The following is a 15,385-nucleotide window of genomic DNA, read 5'->3' as shown; positions in this document are numbered from 1 at the left end:
TTAATAAAATTAATCTTGTCGGAATGGATCATGGCCAATGGAAAATAGGTAAATAATTGATGTACAATTAAAAATCTTTTTACACGTTTAAAGTACGTACACAAATAAACCCGAGAGACGATTAAATCAAAACCAAAAATGCAAAAAAATTTAAAATTTATTTGTGCATAAAAATATTTACTTGTCAATACAAGTTATGTAGCTTATACATACAAATGAATAATATCCTGCAGTTCAAAATAAATTGAGGAATAAGACTGTATTCGTCAAATTACAATTACAAGCTGTAAAATAAATTATTTGTAGGATCAAATTTTGTTCATTTAAGCGCTTTCACTAAGAAATCTGCAGTGAAAACGCTTAAATAAATAAAATTTGATCCTATAAATAACTTTTTTTTTACAGCTTTTTTTTACAATAATCGTAATTTGATGAATATATTCTTATTCCTCAAACTATTCCGAACTGCAGGGTACCATTTATTTGTACATACGTATAAGCTACATAACTTGTATTTTGAAGCAAATATTTTTATGAACAAAGATAAATGAATGACTACATTATTGACCCCCAAGTTTGACGGACTGTTTAGCAACCTCTTAAATATAATTATATACAGATCATTGTGCAACCGTGGTGGTGTGCATCACGTGGCTGCGTGTGTTAGTTAGTAACAACGCGCGCACCGGGTAACCAGAAGCGTTCACTGTTAAGTGAATGGTGATCGGTATAAACAAGCTAATGCTACTCGAGAGAGACCTACATATCTTTCTTCGGAACCAACGAGAAGCAGGGACGCCTACAACCATGAATCTGAGAACCAAAACAAAGTAACAGAAAAGTGAAACAATTTAAATTACTTAATGTATTAAAAATATGCAAAATGTATAAAGTGTAAAAAAACACAAGTTTATATATAGCATTTCGTGAATTAATGATAACCATGTTTTCTATAATTAATTTTCTTAATTTGTACTAATGTTGCTTTGTATAAAAGATGTTTTCCCATATTAACTTTTACTCCTTTGCTTTTTTTGAAGTAGTTAGTCTTGAAAGTTTTAGTAGGGAAATAAGAAAGACGACGATTTTTATAGATTTAATTTTAATTTTGTAGTAATACATAATTAAAAGACGTATAACAATATTTAGGGTTTATAAATGATTTAAACTGCCACTTACAGAAGAGACTCGCACGCGCACTTATTCTTTGTGCGACAGGGAAAAGAAAAGACGCGTCGATCATTTCTAATCGCTATGCGCGTTTTTCGTTTTTAATCTGACAAGGACTATTTGTTTTTTCTTTATCTCCACAAGGACTCAGTGTACTATCGCTCGCGCTCATTGATCCGCGCGAGTGCATTTATGCAGATTATCATATGCAATAATTTGTGTCATACGAGAGATGTCGAATGAAAATATTGACAACTTTGTTGTATATACTAAATGCAACTGCATTTCGAATCGGTCTACGTCGAATATATAACACATACAAAACCATAGTATTGACAAAAGTTAGTTATTTTTGTGTATAATTTTAAATATTAAATACTAAACAATTTATTTTTATGTTACATATTTTTTATTAATAACATAAGAACTTAATTCTATAATGATACGTTGAGTATAGCATATACCCAGATCTTTTTTTATATTAATACCCATGATTAATTTCTAAATAATAATTAAAAATTTGTTCTGGATATGTCATGCCAAAGTGTGTCGTCTGTATAACTCTTTTAATTTATAGAATGAAATTTTTACCATTTTTATGTGTTTTTTATTTAAAGTATTTTTGAATAACGTATATATAAATAAATTGTAAAATAAAATATTGATTTTTCGTCAAATTAATGTGTTTAATGTGTAAAGAACGTACTACAGAAATGCAAATATTGTACTGTAAATGCATTTAGTGCATTATGAAACAGACGATAAAATGTTATCTGCTATCATTCAGTTTTTTGTATATGTAAACATTTCTTTTCAAAAAATTGTATTTCTTAATCGTTTAAAAAATTACGCTAGAAAGTCCTAATATTTTTCTTAACTTTTATCTTTTTAGATAATTTTTTAAATATTTGAGAGCGTCCTTCGACTGTAGAATATATAATACTTTTCTTTAAATAAAAAATTACCAATTTTTAGAACAGTATTTTAAAATTCTTTTATCTTGATTTTTTCAACTAAAATAAGTTTTAACAAAGAAATTATTTTTTTAATTCATGTTTTTTCTTCTTTTGCAGTTTTAAAATAATATAGATATTGAACAATAAAGAACAAACGTTTGATTGATATTGTTGTATTTCTTAAAGTCTATTGATAAAAAAACAATTATAATATTTTAGTTTTTATAAAAATTTTAATAACTAAATTGGATTAAATATGTGTTATATATGTATATATATATATGTTGTTATAAAATTAAAAATGAATATAAATCTGTCTCCTGTTTTTATTTTTTTAAATATACGTATGTTATCGTTTTACTTAATGTACGGATAAAAATCAGTGATGCATACTATCCCATTATACACTATTACTGTTTATAAAGCCAACAAAGAAAACACTGTTGCGAAATTCTGACCCTTAGCTAATTTATGATGTGCTTCTTTATAATTTATACGTTTTATTATACCAAATGTCACACACAACAATATTGCACGCCAAATGTTTGTTATAAGAGACTAGTAAGTGTAGTCTACGTGCTCTTAAATACTAAGCTGGCCACCTCTATATGACAATGAAATAGGAAACACAAATGATCATGCGTAAGACTCTATACTTTGCTCAGGCTAATTCAAAGATACTGTACAACTCAAGGATGTTATGTCATAAATATTTTTTTTTATTAACTAAAAATATAAATAATAATATAAAAACTAAAATATTTTTTATAATTTGTAAATGATAATAAAATTAGCGAGTATCTCTTCAAATGCGTAACTATAAATTTGTTTATATATGTATAAACAAATTGATTTGTTGCTTTTTCATATAAAGAGAAAAGGAAAGTACAAAATCTTTACTTACGACAAAGTATTAACACAAAGTAAATTTATTATGCAAGTCTTTAAACTGAAAAATTCAAGTAACTAAATAAATTAAATTTGTTCCAATTTATTTGGGGAACAATTATTCTATTAAGTTTTTATTTATTTGGGAATGTTGTAAAAAAGTTATTGGAAGTACTTTGCAATAGTATAATATATTATTACAATATCTTGTTAAGATAAATTATAATTGAAATACAAAAGTAATATTCAAGAGACCCACATATCCAAATATAAAAAATTATTGAATATTAATACAACTTAATTAATAAGAGTACAAATTAATAGTACTTACAAATTAATAAGAGTATATATATATATACATATAAACTTATAATTTTATTTAAACTAGAACATTTATTCAAACACTAGGATATTTTGTAAATACAAAAATTACAGAGATTAATACTGTAAATACAAAGTTATATTTTATTTTATCAAAGTTATATTTTATTTTACCAAAATTTTATTAAAAAATTTTATTTTACATTTTATATTTCTATTTGTTTGGCTTATATTTATTAAACACAAATACTTTAAATAAAACATTATTTTGTTAGATACAAATTTCTTATTTTGTTGCATTAAATCATTGTTTAGCAAAGAAAATAAGATAAAACGAGAAATAACGTTTTTTGACAAAAATAACAGTTTCTTCGATTAAATAACCTTCTCACGATTGTCCCGTGAAATCTCTACTTATGTCTATTACTGTCAGGTAATTAGCAAAACCGCTAATAACTCGTAAGCAAAATTCAGCATACGGAAGATATAAAACCGTGCGGCGCGAATTTTAGTCACGGGTTTATTACGACAGTTACAGTTAATATGTTTAATGTTACTAATATTTTTAGTTCTTGAATGTAGTAAGTTTATTTATGAGTTAAAATGGAATTTTTTTAAATATGTAAAATATATAATTTAAGTTGTTTTTAGTTGTATTAAAATAGTAAAAATTGTGTAAAGTGAAAATTATAATTTACGTAAAATATATATGTAATATGACACGGAATGCCACATTAATTATAACAATGTTAAAGATAAATTTCTTTTGAGAGATTATTTTGAGACAAAAATTCTTCAAATCAAAATCGAAGGGTGCTAAGGTATGACATATCGCAAAGTATAAAAATCGTTTCTAAGTACAATTCTTATTTGTTATATTAATTTTGCTGTACACTTCCACTTTGCATACACTTCCACTATGCAATACGCCATATCTAAATGTACGAATTTCAAATAATTAGATTTGTCAATTTTTAATATTTTTTATTTAAAAGCTGATAGTAAGATTTTTGTTTTGAAACGTTTTCAAGAATCTATTCTTAAAAGCTATTAAATAGTTATGGAATATCTTATGTACAATACTTTTACTGAAACAATAAAAACGTTTAGGTAAAAAGATTTAACTATAAAAAAGAATATTTTCTTTGTGTAAGGATGTTTTTTGAAAAGTTAAATACTTGGATCTTTTAATTAAAAAATTGATTTCATTGGACTATTCCAATAATTTCTTTTTTTATTAAAAGAATAATTGTTAAATCTGCAGAAACATTTCTCTTTGTGTATGTGAGCCGCGTTGTGTTACACTTGAAAGTAAAATGTAAATCACACATGAGTGTCATTACGTGGGGAGATTCCAGTACTGCCGAGTATCGCGCGAGAGGTGGGGCATCTAATAAGAAAGAAACTGAAAGCTGACGCGTGCACCATTCATAGTAACACGTAATCGCTGGTCCATATAGCAGCCTCCGCATTCAACGCGCTGACATACCAGCATATTCTATTATTACGTCTACATCATAATAGAGCACCGCCGAGAGTGGCATCGTTTCTTCGGCATCTCCAGTCTTCTCCCCTGCCTCCTCCGCATCCTGAGGGGAACACGTTTCTAGTCGTCGGCGCGATCTGTTCCAAGGGTAGCTACTTCAGCGCATTCGTGATCTGATTGATTTTAATCGCGGCTACATAAACATAAAATGTGACGCGATCGAGTTTTGCAGGTCACATTGCGCGATCGCCTATCGCCGATCGCCCGCATTACAAGGCTGTATGCAAGGTCACAAGGTCACGGAAGTCCATTTGCTTGAAGTTCGTTTAAGCTCACGTTAGAATTAGGAAGAAGTAAACTTTTTATGAAATTTGAAGAATTTCTTATTTTTGTACATTTTATCACATAATTAATTTATTTATCAGGACATTTTGCAAATAAAACTTATTTAATTATACTAATGCACAGATAGGTTTTATTTATATCAAAATATCAACGCTAACAGTCTCTCAATAGCTTTCTTTGTTAATGATGTTGATTTTAAAAGAGTATTAAAGAAAAATCACAAATTTTTAATAGTAGCTATTGCGAATAATGATTACGTTATTATTACGTTATTATTATTAAGAAAATAAAAGTTTTCTAACATTAAAAAAAAATTTATATAAAATTATTGGAAAATAATAGAAGTATATTTATTAAATTATAAAATACAAACAAAAAGCTATAAATATTAATTAAATAATGACAAATATTGTTTATTAAAAGACAATGCAATTAAATATAATTAATTTTAGACATATATTTAATTTGTACAAGTATAATTATATTTTATTTTTCCTTTCTCCGACCTATTTTTATTTATGACACAAATATACATTTATATTAAATATATATTAAATTTAAAAAAAAAGATAATGTTAAAGAGAATATATATTTTACTATTATCTTACTATCTTACTATCTTACAAGTACTATTGTAGTTCTTGGAACTTAAATTGTCTTACAAAGCACAATGTAGTGATAGAGTGCAATTTAATTGCACCGAGCCCAAAATTCCGATACTATGACAAAGATAAAGAAATAAAAGATAAATTGGATGAATAAAAATTGTTTTAATTGCCAGAATTATCTTTATTTCTTTCTGTTAATTTATGGATGTTTATAATGCGATTTCTGTCAAAAGTTTTTTTTTTATTTTTTTGTATTTCTAAAACATAACATTTTTTTTTTTTTTCAAAATTTTTAGAACAATAATATTCTTTATTTATCTGGATCGTTTTTTCTTTCCTTCTCTCTCTCTCTCTCTCTCTCTCTTTACTTTCTTATTTTGAGTTTGTTATTAAAGTTCTCATAATTTTTCAGCGATTAAAATGTATATGTTTCATTTTTGCCTCAACATTGAAATGGTATTAATTAGATAAGCAAAATGTCTAGTACAAATAATTTAGTTTAATTTTTAAAATGTATAAAATTTTATAAGATAACAATGTAACTTAAAATTCAATGACACGAGCAGCTAACACCTTCGTTTTCTCCATTATTTATTGGAGAGATACTCAGAATAAAAAAGAAGCACATTTCCCGGAGCTGTCGCAGCTGCGTTTTAGTTTACCACCGTTGATCAACTGCTGCTCCTCGCCTCTCACATATTTAATGACATGCAATTTTGCAACGTATCTTTGCCGAGTCCTTGGGCTGAGAAACTATATAAACCGAGTGTTTATAATTGGCCAGGCTAGCCGTCAAGATTTTTAACGAGACAGGATGTCATTCTATACGTTCGCCCTCTTCTGCGTTACCGCGTTTGTGCTCGTCGCGGCTCAGGATTTCCAGCTTCGTAAGTCTTTTTTTTTTAACTACTGATTTTCTTTGCTCCCTGACAATCTAACAGTTTCTACAACTTCGAATTGAATTAATTAACTACTTTGTTTTAATTGTTCTTTGAGTAAGAAGCAATTAATAAAAAAAAAAAGTTAATTAATTTCGATATTTGTGATAATAATTTTAAATATTATTTTTCAGCGTGCAAAAAAAGTTTTTTTTATCTTTTAAATTTCATTTGTTGTTGTGGTAATTGTTTGCTAAATCAGATAAAATTTTTGTGACAATATACTGGAGACGAATAATATTATTTAATATTATAAATACATTATAATTACATATATGTTTTTGGTACTGCTATATAATTTTTATATAAGAAAAACAAATCTTATTTTTTTAAATAATTTTAAATATTAGATTTGACAACTATTACAAGAAACTGACAAAAAGGATTACAAATTAAATTAAACAAAGAGAGAGAGAGAGAGAGAGAGAGAGAGAGAGAGAGAGAGAGAGACAGAACAAAAATATTTTAATATTTAATAATTAGAATCTTTTTAATAAATTAGTAAAGTTTTTTATTCTAATATATTAAGGAATTAAGATATGGCCACTGTATAATGGTATGAAAATCAATACATAACACAATCCTTTATATTAAAGTGGAAAGTAAATATATTTACAATTGAAATTTTCTACATGAAAATACATATATATTAATCTTAAAAAAAATTTATTTATTAAAAAATGATAAAAAATGGCGGTGCTGTAGCTGTTTAAAAATTGCTGTTTTTTAAAAAACTGCTCGACTGCAAGCAGTCTCACATCCATTTAAATAAATCTAGAACATAAACATAAATTTTTTGTTATATTACATATAAATATCTAAAAAAATACGTATAGGGTTATAAAAATATTGAATTTTTTTAAGAAAGAGCAAACATTTAAAAAAATTTTTGTTTTTTTACGAAAAATTTTGTTTTTATTTGTTTATAACAAAAAAAATTGCTAACGTATTATAAAATTTGTACATATTTCTTTGCGAAATCTATTTAAGATTTGCTGTTAAAATTTTATGTTGATTGAATAAAAATTGTTAAAGTGGCACTATTTGCAGGTTTGAAAAATACGGTTTCAAGAAAAAGGCGTTTAAAGTTTTAAGTAACGATACCTCTTAAATAAAATAAATTTTTAATTTACCACTAATCTACTATTCCGGCACCATATAATAGTTGCCCTTTTGGATATTTTTGTTCTCCTCTTCTTTCCTTAGTGATTTAGAGTCTCTATGAGCCTGTTTTGCCTTGTTCATTCAGTGAGAGACCGCTTGACCGCTCGAGCGCGCTTCGAGGCGCTCGGGAATACGACTTCATAAACACCATTAAAAAAATTGTTTCATATCGAGATCACTTGCATACCATTTTTGATACTCTACGGTTTGTTTTTAGCAAAAAAAATCTTTTTTGATTTTTTAAAAATTCTACAGTGGTCATATTCTTTGAGTTAATAAATAACTTTATTAAGCATTTTCTATTTTGAAAATCAAAAACAACTAACCTATGTTGTTTATTTATAATTGTTACTATGTAAATCAGTTTTTTTGATTTTTCAAAGTAAAGAAAAAATTAACAAAAAGTAAATGTTAAAAAATTGTTTGACGTGATTTTAGTAAATTAAAACAATTATTTTTATGTATTAATTTTTTAGTAAAATATTTATTATTTTTAACTATTTATTTTAAAATTTTTCCATACAGTTTAATAATTTTTCATTTTGAAAATTTACAACTACTTGTTTTGTTTTCATTTTTAACCAATTTAATGATAATTACAAATATATAATTTTAAGTTGCAACATTCTAGGAAAAAAAGATAAAATTTTTTATATATTTTTGTCTTTTTTTGTATTTAGTTTATTTATACTCTTAAAAATTATTTATAATATTTTATAATTTTTTGTAATTATAATATTCTGTAATTTTAAAATTAATTTGTGTGTGAAATGGCTAGTAATTTAAGTTTGCATGTATACAGTCTTACGTTTACGGTTGAGCGATGATTGCACAAGTTTAAATAGTTAATCATATACTTTTACTATTTTCCACACGGTCTAACCGTTAATTATGCTAAATTCTCTTTTTTTTAACAAGACACTAAACAAAATACTTTTTTCAAAATTGATACGCAATTGACTGTACTTTACAGCTAGTTTTACTATTAAAGAAAAAAAAATTTAAAATTAATCACATTAAATTTGAAGTTTGTATAGAACTTTATAAACTAGTTTGTGTGAGATTTTGTTGTAATGATTTATAATAATGAATATATTTTAATTAAATACAAGGAATATATTTGTAATAATAAGAGGAAGAAAGAGGGAAATAATTAGTATAAAATAAATAATAAAAATAAAAGGTAACTAAGTAATGTTGATAAAAAATTAAGATTTTATTAATTTTATCGCAACTTAGTACAGTAATATTTAAAATAAATGTTTAACATATATTATATTATTGTTAATATTTTTACATGTAATTTATGCAGCTGTGCAAACCTGCAAGCGTGATTCAAATGACTATTCATCTTGTTTGAGACTTGCGATACAAGAAGCGTGGCCAAACTTTATCCCAGGTATTAAAAACATGGAACATTAATATAAAAATTTCTGTTTAAATCAAATTATCAAATTTGGCTTACATTTATTATTATTTAAATGTACATAACTTTTTGTATTATTTAATTTATGTTAATAAAATAATCATATCCTTACTCTAGCTTTAATTTTTTCCGGAAGGTATTCCGAAACTTGATCTGCCAGTCTTGGATCCGCATTTTACGGAATATGAAAGAACCGTGTATGAAACTAAAGAAATACATGCAGACGTAACAGTCAAAGACGTTAACACCTACGGGCTTGCAAAGGCTCAATTCTTGGCTGTGAGACCACAGCATTCTGAGAATTTCTTTACATTGGAGCTTGATGTTGATTTGCCGAAGGTGCTTATCGAGGGTAATTACAAGGCGGACGGAACACTGGGTACTTTCCAAATTGGTGGCGAAGGTATGTAAATTAATTACTTTTAAATCTGATAATACTTCTAATGTGTGTGTGTGTGTGTGTGTGTGTGTGTGTGTGTGTGTGTGTGTAACATATACACGAACGAAAATCGAAGACGAAAAGCTCTCTAAATTTTTTCGATTCCATGCGTACAGCTCTTATAATTATTGTCGGAAGGTAGTAAAATACGGCCAATGTACGCACGGTTATAACGGAAACACGAGCACGGTGGGAAACAAGATGATCGTCGTTGCGTGGACTGACAATAGAATTTATTTATTTATTTATTATGTTTAACTACATTTATATTTACTAATTTTTCAATTGCTTTCTGAATTTATTACATATAGATTTTATTAAATATTAAAAGCCATTTTTTTTTAAATAAGATTTAATTATTTACGCAATAAATGTATGGTATATTTATTTTTTTTCTCTTTCACGGCAGGATTCTTTAACATTAGCATGGAAGATATTAAATCTAAATGGGTAATGGAAGGACCCGTAGCCAACGACAGATGGACAATCGAACATTTCCATTTACATCCGGAAATTGGAAAGATGAATGTCTGGTTTAGTGACATGTTCAACGGTAACGAGGAACTCAGTAAGTATATAAATAATTCCTCCAAAATATTCTTTAACTGAGAAACCATTTACCTGATACATGTTTCATAATTCCGTAAACAATAAGAATTGAAGCTAAATTAAAATCTACTCAACTGGCAGTGATTTATTGAATACAAAATTACAACATAAAATTGACTTTTTGTTTGTAAGATGCAAATTATGTCAAAGAAAGATTCTGGATGAGACGTTGTATTTTATCACCGCAATTGCCCGTTTCATTATTCTATATTATCTTGTTATATCAGCAATTTCCTGATAATTGCTAGGAAACTCATACTTATGCCGTAACTCTTCGTTATACAATGCCGATTACGAATCCGGTTAATTTGCCTTTTACATGTCGGTATACTTAGTGGTGTGACACAACTATTACTGATCGTTATGAATTTTCACTTTTAGATAACGCTGCCATGGCATTCGTCAATGAATATTGGCCACAATTATATCGTGCGATGCTTCCGTTCATGCAACAGAACTGGGACACTCGTCTTACTGAACTTAGCAATCGCATATTCTCAAAGGTATCCTTCTCGCAGACGTTCCCTTGAGGCCTAAAGAGCCATTTCTTCCTCTGCTAGAACGTAATCGAAGAGGCATCAAATTTGGAATCGCAAATATGTTAGGCTCGAAATCGACGTGGAGGAACGCGAAATTTTTCTATCTGAAGTTTGCAAACATCTTGACGTGATAATTTCTTTTCTTTTTACCATACTCCTAATAGTGTTATTTAGATTTACACGACACCGACATGCGTGTAAATAGTGCGACAAATTTATTTTATGTAAATTAAGCATAGGTAGTTTATTGTTAGCATTGTTATTATATTGTGTTACTGCAACTTCGGCTGGTAATAGTTTATGTAAAGCGTAGAAGTAATAAGTAATAAGAAAAATACAAAGAGATTATCGGATTACATAAATTTAATGATTACCCCGAATAATTTTCACCTTTCTTGAAAGTCATTTCAAATATAATATAAAAATATTATTGGTCTATGGGTACATTTGATCAATTTGTTATATTATGTAAAACGTAATAAGTAACATTTATTATGTTATTATTAAAAGCCCTAAGGTTTTCTATATTTGGGATTTATAGGGAGAAACAGAATATAAAAAGACGTTTATAGAAATCAAGTAGGTCAACGCTCGTATTATTGCGTTTGCTACTATAATAATACACTTTGTGTAATTCCGAATTCCTTCACAAATCTCTCTGATTTAGAAGTGAATCTCGTGCGATTCTTGAACGAATTATTAATGAAGATTAGATGTTACACTTTAAATAAACGAGAATTTATGAATGCTATCATGTTTATTGTAATTAGTAGAACGGAATAATAACATGGTTAATATTATATGGTCGTTATTCTGTATAATTCTTTATTATACAGAATAACAACTAACTATATTAATAATTATATAAAGTTATTATACAAAAACTTAATTATACAATAAAAATTAAAATAAAAATGTACAAAATAAACGTATAATATTTGAGCTGCGTTTGCATAAGCCACAACGTTCCTGTATAAAAGCTACAGGACTGTATACAGTGTGGTGAGTGCCACTTGGAGTTATAAACATATTTTAATAATTTTTTTTATTTTAATAATATATGTATTAAAAATGAACTTTTTTTTCAATTTTAGCAAAATAAAAAAGGTTGATTGTGCTTTTATTTATTTGCTTTTATATTATTTTCTTTTTCTTAAACTACTGTTTTTCTTTTTCTTCTTTAATAATTATACTTTTTAAACAATATCTTAAATCCATTTTATCCCGGTTCTAGATCTATCTTTTATCTTTCCAAAACTGTTTCTTTTTTCTAAATTTGTTAAAAATTGATAAAAGTACTTCAAATTAAAAAAAATATTTTTGCTACTCTTAAAAATTTTATTTTGTTTAAGTCAATTTTTAATGTATATAATTTAATTAATTTTAATGTAGATTATATCATCGTCTTCATGAAAAAACGAAGAGATTCATATAGTACAATATTGATTTCAGTCCATCTGTTCAATGCAAAACGCTTGGGAAGGAATAGAGTACACTGACAGCCCAGTGTTTGCGGTAAAAAAAATAAATTTACCGTTCTAGGATTAATCATTCATAATAACAAGTTTGAATCTCAACTATTTTATGCACGATTATTCCATTAATATTCAAGCAATTGTTATTATAATTGAAAATAATTAACTATAGTTAAAACGTTTCGTATTAATAATTACAGTTTTTTCTCACATTTTTAAATTTATTTATTTATTTTTTTTATAATTATTGCTTTGCAATTTATTTTATTTATTAATATTTATATTAAATTAGAATGTCTTAATTTATTTAAAAATTATATTACTCTAAATATTAAAACAATAATGTGGATTTTAAAAACAATTTATTTAAAATTTTTGTAAATTATATGAAATAAGAAAAAAATGTTTTTGTATAGAAATATATTTTTTTACAGTGGTTTTCTTTTATATGTGTAAGTATTTATTATTCAGATGTACTTTTATTAGTAAACGTTATTTTTTCCGTAAAAATGCATTTCTTTATTAAAAAGTTATTCTTAAAATTCTAATATTTTTTCTTTATTATTATTATTATATAAATATATATTTTTTAAATGTTTGATTGTAACACTTTATTTTTAATTTTTATTTTTTTTAAATTATTATTTTAAAAGTTTTTATTATAAATTTTTTAACAAATACAAAATATAAAGAAATAATTTTTCAATATTTCTGTTCTTTCTTTATATAATGTTTTTGTTATAATACAGGTATAAATATTTCAAAAAAATAATTTGATAATACAGATATTTACTTGGTAACGTTATATTCTTTAATGTTTATTTATAATAAATCTGCCAATTAAAAAAGTTTATTGTTACAATGTTTATTTTTGCAAAAGTTGTAAATAATAATAAACAGTGTATCGTTTTAGAATTAGAAACGCATAAAGTCTGTATTCTGTTTTTATTATTTTTTTAAATATACGGAAGTTGCCGTTTTACTTAATGTATGGATAAAAATCGGTGGCACGTGCTATTCATTATGCATTATTATTGTTTATAAAACCAATGAGGGAAACACAAAGCAGTTGCGAAATCCAAATACTGGCCTTTAGTTAATTTATGATGCGCTTCTTTATAATCTACACGCCTTATTGTATCAAATGTTACACGCAACATTGTTGCACGTCAGATGTTTGTTAGAAGAGGCTATTAAGTGCAGCCTACGCTGCTCTTAAGTACTAAGTCAGCCGCCTCTGTATGACAATGAAATAGAAAACACAAATGATTAACAGTAAGAATCTATACTTAGCTCAGCTAATTCAAGAGAACTTTACGACACAAAGATGTTTATATTGCGCGCGCGCATAATCTATTTTATTAATTAAGTAAATAATAATAGAATTAAAAAAATTTTTTTTCTTTACATTTTGTAATAGTAAATATATATAATTAGTCAGTACTTTTTTAAATGCAACTACAAGTTTATTTAAATTTAAACAAATTTACTTTTTGCTCTTTCGTGTGAGAAGATAATAAATGTACACAAAATATTTAATTACGATAAAATTTACACGGAGTAAAATCCAAGCACTACACTTAAATTAAAAAGTTACAGTAACTGGATAATTTTAATTATAATTTATTTAAAAAATTGTTTTATTAACATCTTAACTATTCGAATTGTTGAATGAAAAATGTTGTTGAATTTACATTAAAACTGTTGGAATTAATATTCCATACAACAAAAAATATTTCAGCAATTTTGCGGAATGTTGCAAATGTTACTACAACATTATTTTATATTACATGCTACAATAATCTGTATGAGTAGTATGCAATACCGGAGTATCTCTACAAAATATAGATTTAACCTGTACATAAGTAAACCTACGATTTTGTGTAAATAAATAAGATATCTTTAGGGTATGAAGATTACAGGCATTAGTATCGTAAAGACAAAATATGTGTAAGTCGTATTGTGTTGTAAGTAAAATGTAAATGTTACTACCATTGGAGAGATTTCAGTACTGTCAGGTATTGCATAAAGCTGATCATTAATAACAGAAAGCCGTTCACACATGTACCATTTATATTTATAACAATTCGCCGGTTCATATTCGCATTCAACACGCTGACATATATATATATATCAGCATACGCCGCGTAAGTTTACATCATAAAGTGGAGTCCTGTCGAACGATGTTTCCTCAGCATCTCCATTTTTTTTTCTTTATTTCTTCCTGCATAATTTATTAGAGAAACTCATTTCTAATCGTTGACGTGTTCTGTTCCAAGAGTAGCTATAGCTACTGAAGTATACTTCAGAGCACATGATTTGATCTCAAGTCCGTCACAGCTAGACAAATGCAAGGTGTGAATCGAGTCTGCAAATCTTGCGCGATCGCCCGAATTGCAAGAATGTACTCAAGGTAATAAGATCACGGAAACTGTTCGCTCGGAGTTTGAGTTAGCTTTGAGATCATGTTAAGAGATTGGAAAGAAGTAAACTCTTTTTGAATTCTGAAGCATTTTTATTAATTTTTATTTTGTATCTTATTATATTAACAATAATGTTTAAAAAATAAGAGAAAACCAATTTAAAAAAAAAAAAAAAAAACAAACTAAAAACAAAGAAAATCAAAATAAATAAAAAAACATTACCGTTTTAAAAATAGAAAAGAAATGTTATGCTTTGAAAAGAAGGAATAGAAAACTTTCGACAGAAATGGCGTTACAGATTTCTATAGATACGCGTAAGTATTACATAATTAATTTATTATTTAACGGAACAATTTGTCAGACAAATTTATTTAATTACGCTTATGCATAAAGATAGAATTTATAGCTATTATTATGTCAATTTTAACTTTTATCTCATTCTATGCTAACATCAATAAATATCAATAACGTAAATTAAAAAAAAAAAATAACCAAATTAAAAAGTTTATTGACAGCTGTTGTAAATGATTACGTTATTTGTACTAGTATTTATTTAATAATGTAATACGTACTCTCTTATAACAACTAAAAAAAGAAT

The 15,385-nt window shown here is 26.4% G+C and overlaps 1 protein-coding gene across 1 annotated transcript; it reads left to right on the top strand.

Moving 5' to 3' along the window:
* The first annotated feature begins 6,558 nt into the window (after nt 1–6,558).
* On the top strand, nt 6,559–11,640 carry LOC105835308. Its single transcript, XM_012678450.3, has 5 exons — nt 6,559–6,661; nt 9,189–9,275; nt 9,439–9,705; nt 10,151–10,309; nt 10,732–11,640. Exons 1-5 carry the CDS (start codon nt 6,589–6,591, stop codon nt 10,878–10,880), a joined length of 735 nt encoding a protein of 244 aa, XP_012533904.1. The 5' UTR covers nt 6,559–6,588; the 3' UTR covers nt 10,881–11,640.
* Nucleotides 11,641–15,385: the final 3,745 nt, after the last annotated feature.

Source organism: Monomorium pharaonis, chromosome 6 (genome assembly GCF_013373865.1).
Source record: "Monomorium pharaonis isolate MP-MQ-018 chromosome 6, ASM1337386v2, whole genome shotgun sequence".
In the NCBI taxonomy this organism is placed as follows: domain Eukaryota; kingdom Metazoa; phylum Arthropoda; class Insecta; order Hymenoptera; family Formicidae; genus Monomorium; species Monomorium pharaonis.
Note: the sequence above shows the minus strand (reverse complement) of the source record. Positions and strands in the feature narration are given on the sequence as shown.